Genomic DNA, 20,499 nt, shown 5'->3' with positions numbered 1-20,499 from the left:
GAAACAGATGATCTGGAACTGTGACTAAATACTAGCTGCATTCAACAAGACTAAAAAATCTATTTGGGCAAAATATTAACATATTAGGCTTGTTGCTTTTTCTTCCAGATCTATCAACATGCAGAACACGATTACCACTATAAAATTACAACTTACTGTACTTCTTCAAAATTTAATAAATTCAGTAAACTTTAAACTGCTGTACTTCAGAAGTAGTTCAGTACTTCAGACATTGTGCTGTTTCTGCTTTAATGGCCAGTGGAGACATTACGTGCATGTGCAGGCCAGATAAAGGAGGTTCTAATTGAACCTAATTAAAAATCAAGAATATTAGCAGTGTCAGTATGAAGCTTGAAAAGATAATTGCCTCAAAAATTGTATGTAAGAAAAAATAAATTTAATTTAGAAAATGAGAAAATCCACCAAAAAAAACCCAAACTGTGTGCTTTTTAATAGTTCTTTCCACACTAACTAATTAGCCCCTTAGGTTTTGAAAACTGTTCGTGAAATGTTCCGTTAGTATTGAAGAGATTTTTTGGGTTTTTTTGCAATCTTTCTTTCTTTCTTTCTTTTCTTTCTTTCTTTCTTTCTTTCTTTCTTTCTTTCTTTCTTTCTTTCTTTCTTTCTTTCTTTCTTTCTTTCTTTCTTTCTTTCTTTCTTTCTTTCTTTCTTTCTTTCTTCTTTCATTTTTTGGAGTTTTTTTGCATATTCAAGACTTTGCTTTTTTCTTCCCTTTTGTCTTTTGTCTTGCTCTAAAATTAAAATAATAATTTAGTTCTTAATTTTATCCATGAATCAGCTGAACATTTGTGTTCTTTCTATGATTGGATAATTGTTCAAATATATTTGAAAGCTTTATAGAAATATCTTCAGCTATAAATACATTGTTTTAACTAGACTGTAAACTCAGGCATTCCTTATGGCTTTATTATGTTTTATACAGTAATGTGTAAAAATCAAACAGAGATTTCAGTGATAGAAATTTCTTCCAGGTATCAACAGACAGATCTAGTTCCTTAATCCTGAGAAAATAAATCCAAAGGTAAGAGAATGGCTGCAAAGAGCAGCCTTGGGTCTCAAATAACTGAAGTTAAAGACTAAATCTTCTTTTGAGATGCAATGTAATTATGCACTCTGATTATCTCCCATTTTCTGATACTATTCAATTACTTGAGAAACCACTGCTGTTTATCAAATGCACTGGACATTTTGTGGTAAAATAATGCTAATATAATGATTCTTAAACCACTTCTGGGGCTGTTATTAAACAAGCAGGCAAAAGAATGAAGATATCACCACACTTGTTGATCTTTGCCTGTCATCTACATCCACACTGCCATAGTAAGAGTTAAGCTGCTTTACTTAACAGTAAGGAATGAACAAAAGCAGTTTTAATACTGGTGGTGTTACCACATTGTACTTATCTAAGCAATAAGTTATGCAGTGTAATTGCAGGCTGAACTAGGACACACTTTGTCACATGGCTTATTCCAAATTGATGTTACTTCTGTTTGATTGTCCTTTCAGGAGCAGTGAAGTACTTCAATAAATGAGTAAGCTTCAGCAACATTTCCAGAACTGTTTAAAACTACAAAATTAGGCAATTGCTATTCATGCAGCATATGACAGAAGTGCTATTACTGTCAGAGAAGCTACAGAGCTTATGACCACAACTCATGATTTATTCTGCAGAGTCAGTTGAACAGAAACCAGTTGTAAAAATATTTAAAGCATAATATCTGATACATATAAGAGAGACAGTCCAGATTTGGATGACAAGCAAAGGAAACCCCAACTACTATCACGTTAGGGACATGGAGTACTTTTAATTGAAGTAAAAAATTTTGCAGACTTATTTGTACACAAATCCCTTTCTCCTGAGAGGGATAATACAGTCACTTTGTTTAGTCTAGGCAAAGTCTTTACAAGCTATCTCCAAATGGGTCCTCAGTCCAGAAAGTATGGAAAAAGAGCAGTGACTTACTCCAAGTGCTCTCCAGTGGTTAGAAGAAATGAACGTGAATCCCAAAAGCAGCTAGTAGAGTATAATGCTTAAACTAACATGACCTACAACATTAGTTTGGGTGGGTGCAAGCTATAAGAATGCAGCTACACTGTCACTGTCTCCAGGCACACTTCATTTGTTAGCAGAACTATATTTGGACTTTTTTTACTGCTAAATCTACATCATGTCCTATGTTTGTACTGTCCTTAGCAAAATGGGACCCTGCTCTTGACTGACCTCTAGATACTAATAATAAATATCAGGGAAATCAGTGATGACTTAACACATTTTATATACTTTCTCCAGTATGGAAGAGCAATATGAATATGTGCACCAGCACACTGTAAGCAGATTCTGATGTATGCTATATATTTTTAGTGCAATGGCCTTCATCCAGACATTTCTGACATCTTCTACTGTCTTTCATCATTTTGCAGTGAGGTTACGTAGGGTACTCTAGATTCGAGGTAGCTGTGGTCTACTGTTTAAATTAATGTTGTATAAAAATGTAGTTTAGTAACACCCTTTAGACAAGTGCTTTGCAAAGAACTGCTTGTTAGAATAAATAAATGACTAAATAGATGGCACAAATAACTTTTGTCCCAGTGCTCATATGCTGTGCTGCAAAATAAACATAAATCTAGAAGAGAAATTCAATACCTCTGCTGCCTATTTGCTAAGCTTTACTCTTCATAAATAACTGTTTTTAAAAAACCTAATAAGAATATTTAGAATTCCACTGCTGTCCCTCTTATGTTAAACTTCTTCAAAAAACAGCTCAAGTAAATTCAGATGTTGTAGAGGGCTCACCAAAAAGTTAAATACTGTCACTGATTATAGCAATATTTCTTATTACTTAATGTAAAGGAAAGTTATGGGGCACAAAATAATGAGATTGGTAGAGGAAGAATACAATTACTTTATTTAGCTGAGATTTTAGTCAACATCTTCAATTTTCCTCATTCTCACTGTGTATTAAAATGATGGTGAGAGGTTCCAACCAGGACATGGCATTAGAGAGACACCATAAGATTTTCTCCAATTTTACACACAGTCTCCAGTATGCTACTACACACAGAGCAGGAATAGAGAGAATTAAATGTGGAGTAGTTTTACAATGGGCCATAAAACTGCTGTTAAATCTGTGGGTGGCATTTGCCAACACCATAGTCTGAACCGGGAGAACTAATGAGGGAAAAGGAAAAACAAAGAAGAACAAGGATGCAAAAAGGAATCCCATTTAGCAGGAAGTGAAGTGAAACTGAAGTGACTATGCTCAACTCATCATTAATAGCATATTAATGTTGCAAAGAAAAGTACAGGAGGAAAAAATCATATGCTGATGTTGTCAGTGAGTGCCTGATAATTCTTGCTGAAGCAGCCTCAGTAGCTCCATGTGCCAACCTAAAGCATCAAACAGAAGAATAACTGCAACAGCAATCTTGATTTGGTTCAAGGTGAAGCATGTGTGCTTTGAGAATATTTTATCTTCACCTGCCTTCAAATACGAAAGAAAGATGCTGTCAACATCTGTGCCAGTTTGAAAATATTCCTAGTAATAAACTTCTATTAGTCATCTTCAGATAAGAGTACAGAAAAAAAAAAATCCAAACAAATAATGCAGTCATGATTAGAATTTTATGCGCATAAAGTTATGACTGTGATTTACAACATACTTTTCAGGCATAGGAGTAAAGATGTTCTCCCAACACATCAAGAAAGTTCTCAGCAGAGACTAAAAGGAGTGGTAAAAAATGCCAAAAATAAGTAAGGCTTTTTAGTCAGGCAATTTGGCTAGGTAAGAAGTTCGTAGATCTGGTGGACTTGCTAAGGGTGTTATGTGAGTATGCTGCTTGACATCCTGAGTGTTTTATCTGGACTGCTAACACATTTTCTTCCCTGGACTTACAAGATCTGGCTCATCTCATATGCAGGCAAACTGCTCCTGCAGTTTCTTTTTCTCTAGATCATCACTTTGGTATCTCACCTTTAGTTTGCCAAGCTCATTTAGTACTGAGGCAAGACTCTTTTGCATAGCAGTGTTCACTCTGCATCTTTAAGAAGGATGTTGGAATAAAGCCCCTGATACCAGGGGTTGATGCTCTGCTCTCTGTCATGAACGATCAACCTGGGTACAAGGGCAGACACTTGTTTGTGCAGTAGGTTGAAAGTAGTTTTGCCAACAGAGATATTTGAATTGCTTGGAACTGCATTTAATCTTAAAAGATAACTAGTGTTGTCTTCTTTGTTATGCAACAAAAATCTATGGAAAGAGAATCATATCACACCTCTCAGTTTCAGCTGTAATTACTGTGGGAGGGTTAGAAGTTCCTGTGTGTTCATAGGCTTTGTGTGGTGTCTGTTCATAAAAGCAGTAATGCCTTTCTCAGTAGCTACAGACCAGACTTCCTGAGCATTCCTTCAGTGCCTTATTGTTAACAATTAAAAATAAAAAAGGAATGGGATAGAGTGCATGAAAAAAAGGCCACCTGAGGTTTCGCTGAAGAAGTTAGACTTGTGACTAGAAGGAAACCAAAAAGACTTTTGGCCAAGCTGCTGTGAATGCTTTACTTTTTTTTGTATAGAACTATGGGCTGTGTATTCTTCTTCCATGAAATGTTAATTTTGTGTGCAACCTCGTGGCTTTGAAGAGATGAACACTCCTAGGTTCAAACTATGACTGAACAAATGTACTGAAGACCAATCTGTTAAATTCAATGATGCCATCTCAGGATGTTTCTGGACCACAACTTGAAAAGCATTCATGCTTGACTTGTTTACCCTCCTTCTTTCATGACAATTATTAATGCTGAATCTTCAACCTGATGGTGACCCTTAAATAAACATCTCCTCCCTTTCAAATGATATATCCTCCCAATGTATTTATTTCTCTTCCTTCCCAAATAGATGGGGATTTGGAAACAAATGCAGGAGAAATCACAGAACAATAAATAAAAGCACATGACATCAAGTTGTGACAGAAAAAGTTATTGGGTATTAGGAAGCATTACTTCACAAAAAGGGTTGTCAAGCATTTTAATAGGCAAGTAGTTGACTCACCATTCCTGGAGGTATTTAAAGGATATGTAGATGTGGCATGTGGGGACATAATTTAGTAGTGGACTTGGCAACGTTGGACTCAATGATTTTAAGGGTGTTTTCCAACCAAAATGATTTCATGATTCTATGAGAAAATTACATGAATGAGAAGAAATAGCATAGAACACTCTCCATAGCAATGACCATTTGTGGAGAAAGAACTCTGGTCTGATTAAACACATCTGCTTTCAAAGTGCAGCTATAAAAGCCTTACCAACATAAGTAAACTTTTGGGTTTTTTGGGAATGGCAATACTTTGTTATTCCAAACAAATTGTGCCTCTAGTCAAACAGGATTAATAAACACTTCCCGTGGTCTACATCAGGCACTGAAAAATTAAAGCTAAATATAAAAATTGCATAGTGACTCCCACTTGCTTTTGACAACAGATAACTATACAGCAGGAAAATGGGCAACCCCAATCGAACAGAAAGTGTCACAAGGAATTTCTATGCGGTCCATAATTTAACATCTACAGCCGTTGTGCTTTTTGTGCTCCCACGGCAATTTTTCGGTCTCACTGTTGAAATGCAGATTTAGAGGTCAGAAGCACAGCAGCTGCCAGAGTAGCCCCGTGCTTTATAGGCTGGGTTTGGTTCAGGCAGTTTTACTCGGGGCGGAGAGCCAGGGCACTTAAACACCCACTGGCTTATCCTGTGTGGGCCGGGGATTTGGGGCGCTCAGCCGCCGAGACTTTCACCCTCCCTCCTCCGGAAGCGGCCTCAGCCTCCGCGGGTGGCGGCGGCCGCCTCCTCGGGACGGGGCGGGCCGAAACCCGGCGGCGGAGTGGGAGGGGCGGGGGAGCGGCGAAGGAGGAGCCGGAGGAGCCGGCAGGGCCCGGGCCCGCCCCGCCGTCTGGGGCCGCCGCTCCGCCCCGCCCGGCCCGCGGCTGCCGGGAGCGGCTCCATGCGCTCGGGCCGGCAGTGCGCAGCCGCGGCGGAGCGCAGCCGGGAGGAGGAAGCGGCGCGCGGGGAGGGAGGCCGAGGCCGGCGGCGGTGGCGGCTCATGGCTCGGCGGGCGGACGGGCGGCCGAGGCGTGCGGGCCGCTAGCGCTCCCCGAGGCGGCGGCTCCGGCGGGCGAGGGGGCGACGCGCCGCCGGCCCCTCCTGCGGCGGCGGCAGCTCCGGCTCCGTGTCGGGGGCGCGGCGGTGGCAGCTCCGGCTCCGCGCCGCCTCCCCGCGGGCGGGTGTTATGGCCCCTTGGGGGAGCGCAGAGGGCTCCCCGGCTTGGAGGTCAGCGCAGCTCCTGCTCCTCGTCGTCTCCTGCTGCGGTAGGTCCCGGGCAGTGACGCCGCCCGTCCGCCTCCGTGTCGCGGGCCGGGAGGCGGCCGCGGGGAGGGGAACAAAGCGGCCTTTCTCCCGGCCGGCCTCGCCGGGGTCCCCGGAGCCTGCCCGGACCGCCGCCAGGCCCGGCTGCTGTCCCCGTACTTCCCTTCTCTGCCCCCAGCCCCGTCTCCTCCTTCGAACTCGACTGCTCCAGGCTTCGCTCTGGGGTTTTTTGTTTTTTGTTTGTTTTGTTTGGGGTTTTTGTGGGTTGTTATTTATTTATTTATTTATTATTTGTGGGGGTGGACGGAAGTCTCCTCTGGGAAGTGCTTGAAACTGCGGCCGGGGTTTGGGATTTGGCCCAGCTGCCCTGGGCTCGCTCTCCCGCAGATGTGCGTTGCCGGGAACTCCGGAGTTGGCGCGGGGCCGCACAAACAAGCCAGCCCCAAATCCTCTGAGTCACGAGTAATCGCTGCCTGTGGATAATAGGGATGAATGCTTGGGAGATGTTCCACGTCCGGCCGGGACGAAGGAGGCCTGGTGTCGGGGCAGGGCGGCCCCCCGGGCCGCGGGTCGGGGGCTGGCGCTGGTGATGAGTTGGTGACACATCAGCACAGGCCTGGAAGACCTTCCGGGGACCTTTGCTGCTACTCAGCCTGCCTGCAGTTCGTGCCCCAATAAATTTAATCCCTGGGTATAAACACGTCTTTAAAACAGAACTGCTAATGAAAAAAATATTTTTATAAATGTACTGAGGTTGATTTTTACAGTATGAAAGTGGCCCAGTAACACATGACAGATCAAAACAGATACTTGACAAAGAGAGTCGTGTGGTGTTTTCTCAGGGAGTTGTGTTTGTTTTGTGAAGTCGAGCACAGTTTGTGTCCGTGGGCCTCAAGCAGGAGAAGCAGCCTTGGCACAGAGCTGGACGTGCTTGCCCCGAGAGGACAGCGACAGGGGCCCTGCTTCAGCAGTTTCTGAAGTAGATGCCTTTGCTCTAAACATGCGATTGAATTTAAGAAATTGGAATCTCTTTCGCTGTTAAAAAAGCAAGCTTGTGTCTGGAACATCCAGATATTTCAGCTTTGCCTTTGCAAAGTGTTTTGTCCAGCACGTGCCTGTGCCACAACAATCTGTCCAAACTCTAAAAATGTAGGCAGATGTATTTCATAAACATGTAGGAGCACTTCCCATTTCATATTTACATGAGTACAAAAGTAAGGAAGGCCTCTTTAAATAGATCTACAGCTATACCAGTACCTGCAACCAAATAGTTACACTGGTAAAGTTTAATTTTTGAGTGGGTATGTTTGCATGAACAAAGTGGGGTACTGACCAGTCTTTTAAATGCATATTACGTAAAGCAAAAGTTTCATGTCAAAAGGTAAACTACAGGCCCAGCTGAAAAGCAGTTAGCTGATGGTGGAGCAGGAAGTGATAGCACAAATCTCAAGTTTGAATATATTAAGCTGTTCTTCTGTTTGCAAACTTATGTTTTGCATACTTGACGTACTTAAAAAGAAAATCTTTGAAAAGGTTTTTTTAACAGACTCCATTTGTAGGTTTTAGTGTACTCATCACAGAATTGACATTTAAAGTCAAAATTATTGTTGTGATATTCCTTGTCAGCCTGACCTAAGTAAAACGATTTGAATTGTGATACTATAACAGGTGTTACTGTCTGCATCTCCCTTAAAGAAGCTTATATCACAAGCATAATCTTTAGTTAGAGAAAAACAAACCAAATTAAATTCTTTCTGAGTAACATTTTCCATAGACCTTTAATCAAGACTTCTGAAAGTTCCACCAAGAAGGTTTCGTAACTTTCTTCTGCCTTCCTGAGAAACGTGTCACCATCCGTTAGTGCCACTGCCAGGAAGGAGAAGGTGCTTCTGATTTTGATCAGCACACTGTGTCACCTCATCCTCGTGATGAATTAGTTTCTCTTAACAGTTTTTGTTAAAAATGTCTGAAGTTCTGACCAGTTTCACTATTCAAAGGAAAGGAACTTTATCCTCCATATCCAAAACAAAAGCAAGCATTTACTGTGTAGTGTAGCCCTTTCTCTAGCTTTCACTTTGATTTCTCTCATTCATTTTTGGGAGAAGAAAGTGAGTCTGGGAACCATGTCCTATTAAAACATTTTATCTTCTTGTATAACTGCTTTTAGTTCTTCCATACTAAACTGATTTAGTATTGACATGAATTTGGTCAGGACACTGCTGTCACATAGCTCTGGACAGTAGTGTTGATCCTGAGCAGAGCCTTGCAGATATCATTATGTTAAGGCTTTGAATACAGTAGGCAGTACCCAAGGTAAATGCATGCTTGGAAAGCAATGGTGCCTCACTTCAGTTGCCTTCCATTATGCATTGCACAGCTAAATGTCTGGAATTTTCTACTAGTTAAAATACTAAATTCTCCAAGGTTGTTATGTGGGCATTGAGCTCTCCAGAGAATGCTTCTCTGTTTCCCTGTAATTGGTGAATTTTTCAAACCTTCTTTCTGATGATGACTATAATTATAAACATTTGAGAAGGAGGAATACTGATGAGTGAAATATTGGAATAACACTGACTAACAAGAATTATGGTTTGGTAGGGCATTGGGCAATGGTATATTTTGGTTTGTTTTTCCAGCCTTCCTGTTGGCTTGAGAGTTTTATATCCAAGAAGTAATTGGTTTTATGTGTCTCTCTATAATCCTGTCCTCGCTTTTTCTGGGACACATATTAAGACATTTCTGCTTATCTCAAAGGCCATAACAGTTATCTGAGTTTAAAACAGAACCATATGTTGTACCAGTATTTTTTTTTAGGAGAAAAATGTTGTTTGAGAAATCAGTCCTGTTCTTAAGGGTGATATTTTTCAAACCAAAGTTCTGTGATTGATCATCTGGACATTAAGTAAATCTTGGAATCACAGAATCATGTAGGTTAGAAAAGATCTTCAAAATCATAGAGTCCAACCACAAGTCCAGCCAGGTTAGTCTTAATTATCCTTATCTTTGGATTGGTTTTTGGTTTAGTGAGTATCCTTGGAAGCATTAATGACTGGGAAACATTAGTGGAGATCAGAAAAGGATTCCCAAAATTGTGATTGAAACAGTGTTTTGTATAAGACTGCTGAGACTAGAATGCTGCTGATATTATTTTGTCCTGTTAAGGAAAAACATGGTACACTTCTATACGCTTTAAAATATTTAATTTTGGATTAAAACCATTCCAGGTTTCTGTGGTGCAGATATTGCTTGAAGTTATAATAGTACTGTATATATAATTAATTCATCATTTGGTTATAAGGGAAGACAAGTAAAATTGTCATAAAAGTTCAATTGTCAGGACCCAAACTTTACTTGCATGTCAGTTTGTTAATGATGGTGTGAGATGAGGAAGAATAAATAGTTTTTTGGATTCATTCACCTTGTTTGATATTATAGCCTGAATCATGTAAGAAGATAAATTCTGCAAGCCGATGTATTCTATTTTCTAGAGAAGTTGAACTTTAAAGCCAGAACAGACTGTCCTAAAGGAATCACTTGACTTAATAAATTATTGTATCTTAAACTCCTGAATGTCATTCTTTAGTGATATTTTATGATACACTGAACACATATATTTTGCTATGCTGTAAATCATGTTATTGGCAAAACCACTGTATTTAATTTATTGGAACAGTTTTGTAGTTCTTTAAGAGAACATGTCCTAATTTTAACACCATGGAAATTTATGTTGCTTAATAAGTTAATCATATGTCAGCTTGTCCAAGTATGTATACATTCAACTGTTCAAAGCTAGTATTTCATCTATAGTCAAAATGTCTGTGAGGTCACATGGACAGTATTTAAAGCAACATTCATTCAGGGAGAGAAGCAAAAACCCCATATCCTAAACAACCTCATGCAAAAGTTTGAAAATTGAATATAAGGTAGTCGGTCTGATTTATTATGCACTAAATGAGAATACTGTCAGCCAGAGAAAAAGCAGAAGTGTACTTGTAACCAGAATCATGACAGAAGCCATCTGACTCCATTCCTGTCATCAGAGCAAAGCGTGTAATTAGCATGGCTTTTTCATCTGTTCTGTCATTGCTAGGAGAGGAAGAGCTCTACTGCATTAGTGTTGGAAGGACCCTACAGGTGAATATGTTTGATTCCTTTACTTCAGTCACTCCTGTTGTAATATCAAATAGATGTAAACTGTATAAGTATTATTTTCAACTAAGCACTAAATATTTAATGTTTTGTGTGGCCAAAACTTACAATTATTATCAGTCTTGTGGTTTGTTAACAGATCTCAAATTTTTAAAGGTTGTGCCTGTGGTATGTTAGGTACATTTCTTCACACATTATGTACCTTTTACCAGGTGCCTCAGATTTTCCAAGGTGTAGATATTATTTCCATACTTATTAAGTATAATTCACTAATTTCCTTACAGGTTTTTTAAAAATTCACGAATGCTGTTTGTACTGTGTAAGTAGTGTGGTTTTGCTTTTTTAGATGTCTCTGCATTTTCTAGTTTTAGTGTTCCGTTTCTACTGTCCCAGATAGTTAAGGATTATGTTAAAATACTGGAACAGCTGAGTTATCTAGCTAGGCAGTAATTGAGAGGGTATGATTTATTGACAGCCTGTGATGTTTTTAGTTTGTATGCATTTCAGAATTACTAGCTGTGTTGTTTTTGCAGTACCAGTTATTACTTGAAGTGTGTGTTGGTTGGCAAAATCGAGCCTCCATAGTTTACATGGTTTCAAGAAAATACTGGATACCAGTGCATTGGACCGTAAAAATTTGGTTGTATATTTGAGTTCCTGTGTTTATGCCCTCAGTAGAAATAAATGCTCAGAGTGGTTTATAGCAGGCTGTATGATACCATACTGTGAAGAACTATGTTGTTCTGACTGTCTTCTTTTTTGGTTCCCTACACTTGATTTTTGCTGCAGTTGTTACTTTACTGATGATTCATTATGCAAAGCTTTACAGTTGCTTTGAAATATATACTACAGATTCTTGTATCTACGTTAAAGCTACAAAATTCAGCATAATTGACAGATTAGTGCAAATACTTCAAAAAAGCCCTAATCTAAGTTGTGGTTCAGACTTGTTTTTCTGAACAGTTGCTTTAAATGTGGATGTACTGTAAATTTTGGTACGTTGTTATCAAGGTGGTGGTATCTTTGTATGAAGGCTAGCATATTTAACAGCTATATACAAGATTTCTTTTTTCCCCCACTATTCTATTTGATACTGAATTTTAGGTTATGAGGGAATTTCTGTTTATCTTTCTCAACTATTTTGTGAGGAGTAACTTTTTGGAACTAGTCAGTAATTTAGCAGCACAAATAAGAGCAACCCCAAAATTAAGAAAGCTTAAAAGCAGAGCATGTTTTGAAGGGGAGAAGGGAGTCACACAAAACGATTTTGTTTAGTACCCTGAGTCACGGTGGTCTCTCACTTAAGCATCTTGTTAGTTTTAATACTTATGAGACTTTTCCAGATACATTTATTTGGTTCTGGGATTTTTTGTTGTGCAAGAAAGCTCAAGGTGCTCATACTTAGTAAATGTTAAATTCCACAAAGCAGTGAAAGTGAAGTAGTTGTGTTTCTCTGTGAGTGGAAAGTACATTTGAACTATATATTGGGATGGGAACTGTGTGTTTCACCCATGTGATTGTGTGTAATTGATGACTACCCTTTTCTTAACCTTGGAGATGTTTCCTCTGCTAAGTGGAAGCCCCTGGGACTGACTGTGGGTAAGTAGAGCAGACATTCAAAGTCAGAGGTAGCCGTAAAACAGTAGAGTGATCCTCTAAAAAGCAGTGTGAGCACACTTTGGCATGTGGTGGTAGTCTGTAAGAAGTTGCTTGTTTTTAAAAGTTAAGAAAAAATTAGTCTGCTAGGGGATCCTGTAACTTGATTTTATTGCTCTAGCTTCATATACACCTATTGGGAGATTGAGATAAGTGCCTCTCTAAGTACAGAAGGATGGTGAGAATAGTTCTTTTGTGGAAAAAAATAAGATTTTCTTCTAATTTATATCTAGTGCTACTGGAAATAAGTTTGTTCTAATCAATGGTATTTCTTAAAAATGTAATGATCCTACTAATTTAAGGAGCTGCTCCTTCAGAAAGAGCTTTTCAGTGACTGAAGGTAAGCAGTTTAGAACAGAAAAATTGTCTTGTTTGATGTGCCTTGTAGTGGGAAGGCACACACATTCAAATGCTCTGACTTCTAGATTTTAGCTATATATGAATTTTCATAAGGCTTTGCTTAATGCCTTTTTTCCTATGCTTCACAAAGGATATTATAATCCAATGAATTAGTGTACCCTGGTAGGGTATTTTCCTTCTATGAAATTGTATGGAGTATCTCAAATAAAAGGTTCCCTTAATATTGTAGTAACTGGGGCTGAGACAATGAATACATCACGTGCAGTAAACAAATCTGTATATATGTGCTGCTCTTATCACATAGATTAAAGTGGAGACTTTAACCTTCCATTTCTTTATTTCCTGCACACAGTCCAGCAGAGTAATTTTCAGAAATTCATTCTAGAGTCCTAAATCAGGTGTTTTTGTTTTTTTTTTTTTTTGTTTGTGATATTGTTGTATTTACTTCAGCCTATTCTTCAGATTACTAAAGAATTACATTTTTCCATTTGCTCCCTTCTAAAGCTGTCCTCATGGAAAGTGCACAGGAAAAAATATGTGTTTAAAATGTGTTTAAACCACACTGAAATATTTGTAACTGGACTTGAGAGAATACACATTTCATTTTTTCCAATTTGGAATTTTTTAAAAGAATGGAGAACGAACATATGTCATTTCCATGATGTAAACATCAGTTAAAATAATCTGAGAGAGATGTCTGCTCTTAAGTCAGGAAGATGAATGACATCAGACACATGACTCTTGATCACAGCAACTTACAGCTGGAAGCACTGACATGGATGGATTTGGGTAACTGTGTAATTAGTAGAAATAGCTTCCCTTCTCAGGGCACCTCCCATTTGTTGTGTTTCCTATCTAAAGGTACTGAATGAGCAGTCAGTTCCATGGCTAAAGTTCATCTGGTGTCTGGTTCGAGAGCTTCATGAAGAGAGGAGAGCTGGGATGGCAAGGGAGGGAAAGATTGGGATGTCTTATTAAGGCACATTCACAGCTAAAGGTGGCAGAGTTCTTCAGAGTGGAATAGGAGGCCAAGATGTCTGCAAGAACAGCTGTTTTTTAAGAGGTTGGGCAAATAGAAGAGAGGAAAGGAATCAGCCTTTTATTTTGAGGGCATTGTGGTGGCTGAGTGAGCATCTAATCAGTGTAAGAGGTTACTCTTACAGGCAAACAAAAAAAAGGGTTTGAATGCAGGAAGAGCTTGGAAATGGCTTGAGGTCTTGATCTCTGGCCTTCCAAGGATTTGCAGGCAGAGAGGTGTTAAAGGAACATTGGATTCCTGCATTTGACCTGTACTTCAGCAAGTAAGTGAATAAACATGTAGAGATCTTTGAACGTTTTGCAATTCAGTGCATGGCTTTTGTCAATATTTTTAAGTACCCTTTTTTGCGATCTCTTTTCTGGCTGATCTGTCATTTGGCATTTCTACACTCCAGCAGCTTTGCTGCAGGATGTGCCTGGGAGCTGCATGTTTATAGAGTCCAGTTACTAATGACCCTGTTGTTGATCTAGCTAATACTCTTTCCAGTGCCTGTTGCCTAGATGTCCTCTGGTTTGTCTCACTTCAGTTCCAGGTTTTAAATTATCTGTTGTGTCTGTCATCTATGCACACTGTAACAAAGCCTCAGTAGTATCACAGTTCTCATGCAAATGACAATCCAATATACCACAGCTGAGTGATAATGTTACTAACCTCTTTTTAGGTCCACAAAGCTTTCCAGTTTTCCTCATCCATTGTAGAAATGTGGGACAGTACACAGGCCTTTTGCCTTTACACTGTAGATGAGTAAGGCTTGGGGAAAAACCCATACATTTATCCTCTGGCTTTAGTGAGGAGCACAGTCTGCTTTCCCCATTAGTTGGAATTGCAAAGCTTGTGTGTGGTGCTGTAGTGGACTGATCCTGGCAGAACACCAGGCACCCACCAAAGCCACTTTTTACTCCTTTCTGCAACTGGACAGGGTAGAGAATATATAACAAAGGGTTAATGGGTTGTGATAAGGTCCTTGAGAGAGATCACTCAGAAAATACGGTCATAGACAAACAGACTTGAGTTAGTGATACTAACTGAATTCAAGAAAATTGGAGCAGGAAAATGAGAAGTTAAAACAGACCCTAAAACACTATCCCCCACTCTTTCCTCTTTCTCAGCCTTACCTTCTCCCCACCGGTGGCACAGGAGACGGGGAATGAGGGCTAGGTCAGTTCATCACAGTTCATCCCTGCTGCTGCTCAGGGAGAGGAGTCCTTCCCCTGCTCCAGTGTGGAGTCCCTTGCATGAGAGACAGTTCTCCATAAACTTCTCCAGTGTGAGTCTTTCCCACAGGCAATAGTTCTCTGTGAACTGCTGCATAATGGGCTCTTCTTCCTTAAAGAAGTTCTTAAAGAACAGCCTACTCCAGCCTGGATTCCCCACAGGTGACAAGTCCTAGCAGGAAACTTTCTGCAGTGTGAGCTTCTCTCCCTGGAGTTGCAGATCCCTGCCAGGACCTTGCTCCAGCATGGGCCTCCCATGGTGTCACAGCCTTCTCTCAACATCCACCTGCTCTGGTGTGGATCTCCTCCTTTGGTGCAGGTGGATCTCTGCATCCCCGTGGTCCTCCATGGGGTGCAGGGGCACAGATTGCTCCCATGATCTGGCTGCACCATGGTCTGCTGAGGATTGATTGTCAGCTCCAGTGCCTGGAGCAGCTGTTCCCCCTCCTCCACTGACCTTGGTGACTTCAGAGTTGTTCCTTTCATGTACCCTCTGCTCTTCTCTGGCTGCAGCTACATCTGTACAATAGCTTTTCTTTCTTTCTTATTGAATAAGTTATCACAGAGGCTTTGCCACCCTTTATGATGGGCTCAGCCTTGACCTGCAGCACATTAGTCTTGGAGCTGGCTGGCATTGGCTCTCCTGGACACAGTGGAAACTTCCAGCAGCTTCTTGCAGAAAGCCACTCCTGTAACCCCCCTGCTAGCAAAGCCAGGCCATGCAAACCCAGTATAGGTGCATTTAGAGTCCATGAGAGGTTTTCCTGGAATAAGAGCTCCTGTTTTCTAAGTGCAGGTTAGTCCTGCACGGTGATGGCATCTTCAAGTCAGATCTGCCCAGAGAGTAAAGTTAAGGTCATGGCTGGGGAATTGAGAGATGTCCCACACTCCTAACTAACAGAAAGTTTTATTAGTGCATGATAGTGACTTTTTAAAAATTAATATCTTGAAATATTTAGCTGTACATCAGTCTTAAAATGTTAAGTAAAAGTGTGGAAGCTTTCACTTAAGTGAGAATTAAGTGAATAGGTTTGTGTTGGTTTCTTTCACCAATTCTCTGAAACCATCAGTATTTTGCAGCTTTACAAAGGAAGTGGAACTGAAGTTTGAGATAACAGTTTTGAATGTGGGTCATGAAGGAATTTGCCATAAAATGCAAAAGATTTCAGAAATGATTGGTGATTGAAATAAAGCTGAATTTAATTTTTTTAATCTGAGGTCTTGTTTACTGACCATACTCCTCGTTTGAGAGCCAATAAAGTGCTCAAAGCACCTAATTTGAAATGAACACTCAGTTTCTTAAGCATGTGTGTTGCTCAACTGAAACAATCACATCAAACAATTTTTTTTGAAGGAGTTGAGTTACTGTTTTGCAAAGAGGTCTGAACTACCTTTAAACTTGAATTGATGAATGTGGTGTATAAATTACTGCTATGAACATAAGGATCATGGTGTTAGTTAGCAACTCCTTCATGCCTATTCTGAAATACATTGTACTTTGATGTATTTTTTTGAGGTGTCTTGATATTTTTATTTATTTAAACAGGTAATCAGAGTTTGGTTTGCACTTTACGGGGTTCCATTGTCCTGGGAGTGCTTTTCTCCCTATATCTAGAAACTTCCTCTTAAACAGGAAGGATATGTACTTAAATTAGCAATATACTTCATTATATAAAGGCAGATAAATAGGAATTTGAACGTGTAGGCATTATGTCTGACATTGATCTTGTACTTGTCACCATACTGTGTCACATTTTTTGCTATTTTAAAATTCAGTGCCTCCCTTTAGAAAGGCTGTAGGAGCAAGTGCTGAATTTTGTTACCAGGTTGGCTTTTAATAGAGTGAAATATATGTAAAATGAAAGTATTTTTTTATTTTTTATTTTAGAGCTGAATTAATGCATTGAAACTTAATATACCTGTTTTGTTCTTACAGCTACATTTCCTAAAAAGGAAAGCCATAGCTATTGGAGCCTTAGAACCTTTTAGAAGCAGAATAAAAGTATCACCTGTTGTATCATGATCCATGATTATTTAAAAATCCCAAACCACTCATTTGTGACACCTATACAGTGGTGAGGACAAAGACTGACCAAAATGCCATCTGTACTGCCTTTAGCCACAGCAAGCCTAACCAGTTACCTTCTGGGGACTGAACCAGCTAAAAATACTCTGAGTGAATACACAAATGTCTTGAGAAATCATGTTGTCTTGGTGCTTTAACACTGATAATGGCAGATTCCATCTAAAAGTTGCCATGTGATGTCAGTGGTCTCTGGGTCAGAAGCCTCCGGGTGCTTCTGCAGATGATCCAGAAAAGAAAAAGTCAGGTGGATAACTATCAGTGTGAAGTATAAACAGTGTAAGAATTTGCAAGTATGCTGTCTTCACAATATCTGCTTTATCACAAATAAGCCTCTTCAGTTTCGTAACCTCTATCGACTTGAAAATTCTCCCTAACTTAAGAAAGTTTTGTATGTATCTACCATCAATAACAGATGAGGAATGGAAAACTCTGGTACAATGAAATATTCCAGGTTTCCTTTATACTTCTTTCCCAGAACTGAATCTCTTCTAGAGATACTCTTTTAATTTCTCAAAGAGCCAACACACAGCAAGCCATCGCCTTTAAACTGTGACTTACTATTATTATTCATTAGACAAAGTTACCGGTAAGGAGCTGTAAGGGATGTAATCTGCTTTCATCAGTGCAAAAATGTAACACTGCTTTTTATGTGCATTGGAGAGAAGCTACATCCAGGAGAATACAACTGCCTGTCAAGTTTTGGTAAATGGTATTAACATAAGAAAGTAATATATTTTTCACTTAGCTCTTTTTCCAAAGCATTCTTCATCCCTTTCTTCAAAAAACCTTTTTTTTTTTTTTTTTTCCAGTCATACGCAGGTTGAATCTGAGTGTCCCAACAAATGCCTGTTTTTTCTTTCCCTAGTTGGCTGTTAACTTCACATGTGATATCTCTTTATAAAAGAATGTGTATATACCTAGTGGTGACTTGCTGGTACTGGGCTTTCTTTTTAAAAATTGGCTTCCAAAAGCGTTTTATAAACCTGATTTGCATCTGAATTTACTGTGCCCCAAGATGTGACATGGTTGGTAGCAAACCTTCAATAAATATTTTTGTTTTAATATATTCTTTTCATAGTCTCCTTAAAGTTCTTTATTATATGAGGTTTAATTATTAAGATAGACTGATACTGGCAGTGTTCCTGTAAAGTATGTTGAGCAAGGAAGGTAGAAGCTGAAGCACAGAAAGTAAGCCATTGTTTTGTGGTTGTGCATGCTCAGAGTTTGTTACTCCACATTTCTGATCCTATACTGATTATGTGTGAGTGAAGTGGGGAGTCTTGGTTTGGTGTAATTTAAGGAAGTCAGTGTGGGAAAAGGCAGGCTTATTAAAGGAATTTGAGGCAACAGGAGCATGACTTAATGATCTGAACTCCTCTTCAGAGAAGTCTCAATTCTCAGTGTAGGCAGATTAGTCTGGTCTTCAGAGGGAAGGTACAGAATGAAGAGTTGTCCTAAATTATTTAAATGCCAACAGGACCTTCTGGGAAATACCCAGCTGCTGAGTTTTTGTTGTGGAACTGTAAATAGGCTACTTTCAAAGCAGTGTCTGTTCTACTTTATTTCAAACTCCAGCACCTATCCTTGTCTGGTTTTACAGATGTTACTACCAACTGATTTCCTCTCATCTGCTCCTTGTAAACACAGTCTATTGTATATTTCAGCTGTGTTTAAGTGAATGGATGCAGAGTGCTTTAAGAGGTTTAGTGATGATCTGCTGCTGCTGCTGCCACTTAAAGAGCTCCTTCAGTCAGACCAGATAAATTTTCTTGGAAGAGGAGGTAGAACATTCTTTATCATGGATTACTGTATTCTCTGTGGAATCTGTTACACTTAGTAATAAGTCTACAATGAAACCTCCGTGTTGGAGTACATATAGAAATGTAAGAGTTTTTTTCTTTAAATTTTCATTAACTTTTTTTGGTACTGTTACTCTTTTGCCAAATGTAGAAATTGTCTAAAGCATTTGGAAATTGTGGGGAGTGTGCAGATGTGCACAGCTGGGTGATCCACAGGAAGTGAAGCTGAATTGATAGTTACATTGTTGGGTAACAGTGAATATGTTCAAATTAAACAACCGAAGTGGCTTTTGGAGGATGAGGTTGAACTGGATGGACAAAGGAGCAGGCACCAGTCATCTGATGTTAATCAAAATTATTCTTGTCAGGGTTTTCTACAGAGAAAGGATTTTTTTTTAATATATTATGCCATATATTTTTATAAATATTTTTAGGAAGGTGGATTGCAGAAAGAAAAAGTTGTTTAAAAATATCCTTAGGAGCTTAATGATTTGTGTAAACAAGTAGTGAAGATTAGAAGAGCTTGTGTCAAAGAAATGAGATGTACTAGGTGTAGGGATAGCATACAGGAAGGTAATTATAAATATGAATGTAAGGGTTTACAGTGATAAGGATTATGGAAATACCTGTTAGATGGCATTCTCTTCTCCAAGGTGTTCATTCCTCTTACTGTGTTGAAACCTCTCTTCCTATTTGTGCATTTGTCATTTGGAAACCTATCCTAGAGCAAATGCTTGTGTGTGTGTATGTATGTTTACTCATGTCTGCCTGCTTTTCCCACCCTGGGGAGCTGATGGTTTGGTACGTTTTTCAGAGCACTGCAGTGTGATGCTCTTCGGTTTTTTCAGTGCACATTCCCAGGATGCAAGTATCTTTGAACCTCCTTTCCTAGTTCTGCTGGTGGGACTGGGATGTAGGTGAGTCTGAGTATTAAAAATGGACAGCCTGATGCTGGCTGTATTGAAACTGAGGGAGATGGTATGGTTCCAAGTATGGCTGTGTTTCAGTGAATGGAGGAAGCTTATTTCTTTGTCATTCATCTCCATAGGCTTTTTTGTTCAGTTGGTAACATTAAGAGGGAGCAGGCCAATTTACACCTCTGTAAATGCACCTATTTCAACCACCTGACTTCCTGGAAAACCTCTTTGCTCTTTTGAATTGCAATGAAATTGCATCTAAAACATGATGATTCAGAGTGCAATGTACCACTGCATTTGAGTTAATTTGACCCTGAGATAAACATGTATCATGAATTTTATAGATGTTTCCAACTCCTTGCAAAGCACTTTGATAGAAATTATGGTTCTGCCCAGGACTACATGAATGTAGTTGACAGACGGGAAAATCTGTGCAGATTTAAGAAGGAAATTGGATGTAGTTCAATTTTCATGTTGCATAAAAGAACTAAAGATTCTTGAATGCATAGAGCTACTGTAATATCATAAAATTTGGGATTTTGTGACACATAAAATGTGAGATTTGTTCTTACTGACTACTGAGAGTAGGCACAGAAAGTACATTTAGTGTCACACAAACAAGCCTTCATTTGTAAACTATGGATTCTGTGAGTAATTGTGATACTTCAGTTTCTGTGGCATACTTGCTATGTAAAAAGCCAAAGCCAGAATCCATATAGCAAATTACTTGCATCTATTTTAACACATTTTAAGTTTTTCAGGGGTAATTTGTGAGCCTCATGGATGTAGTTTGATAGTGGGAAATTACGTATTTAAGTGCTTTGAAACAGATTTTGTTGTATTTTCTTCGACCAGTGTTACATATGCTGTGGCTGTCTTGGGGTTGTGCTGTACGCTGCTGAACTGC

General features: G+C 39.4%; 1 protein-coding gene across 1 annotated transcript in view; it reads left to right on the top strand.

Moving 5' to 3' along the window:
- The first annotated feature begins 6,161 nt into the window (after nt 1–6,161).
- LRP12 (LDL receptor related protein 12) overlaps nt 6,162–20,499 on the top strand; it is a 50,143-nt gene continuing 35,805 nt past the window's right edge. The window contains exon 1 of the mRNA XM_079302770.1: nt 6,162–6,374. Coding sequence (XP_079158896.1) covers nt 6,296–6,374 — 79 coding nt within the window. The 5' untranslated portion in view covers nt 6,162–6,295. The remainder of the gene's footprint in view (nt 6,375–20,499) is intronic.

Source organism: Erithacus rubecula (genome assembly GCF_903797595.1).
Source record: "Erithacus rubecula genome assembly, chromosome: 3".
Taxonomy (NCBI): Eukaryota; Metazoa; Chordata; class Aves; order Passeriformes; family Muscicapidae; genus Erithacus; species Erithacus rubecula.
Note: the sequence above shows the minus strand (reverse complement) of the source record. Positions and strands in the feature narration are given on the sequence as shown.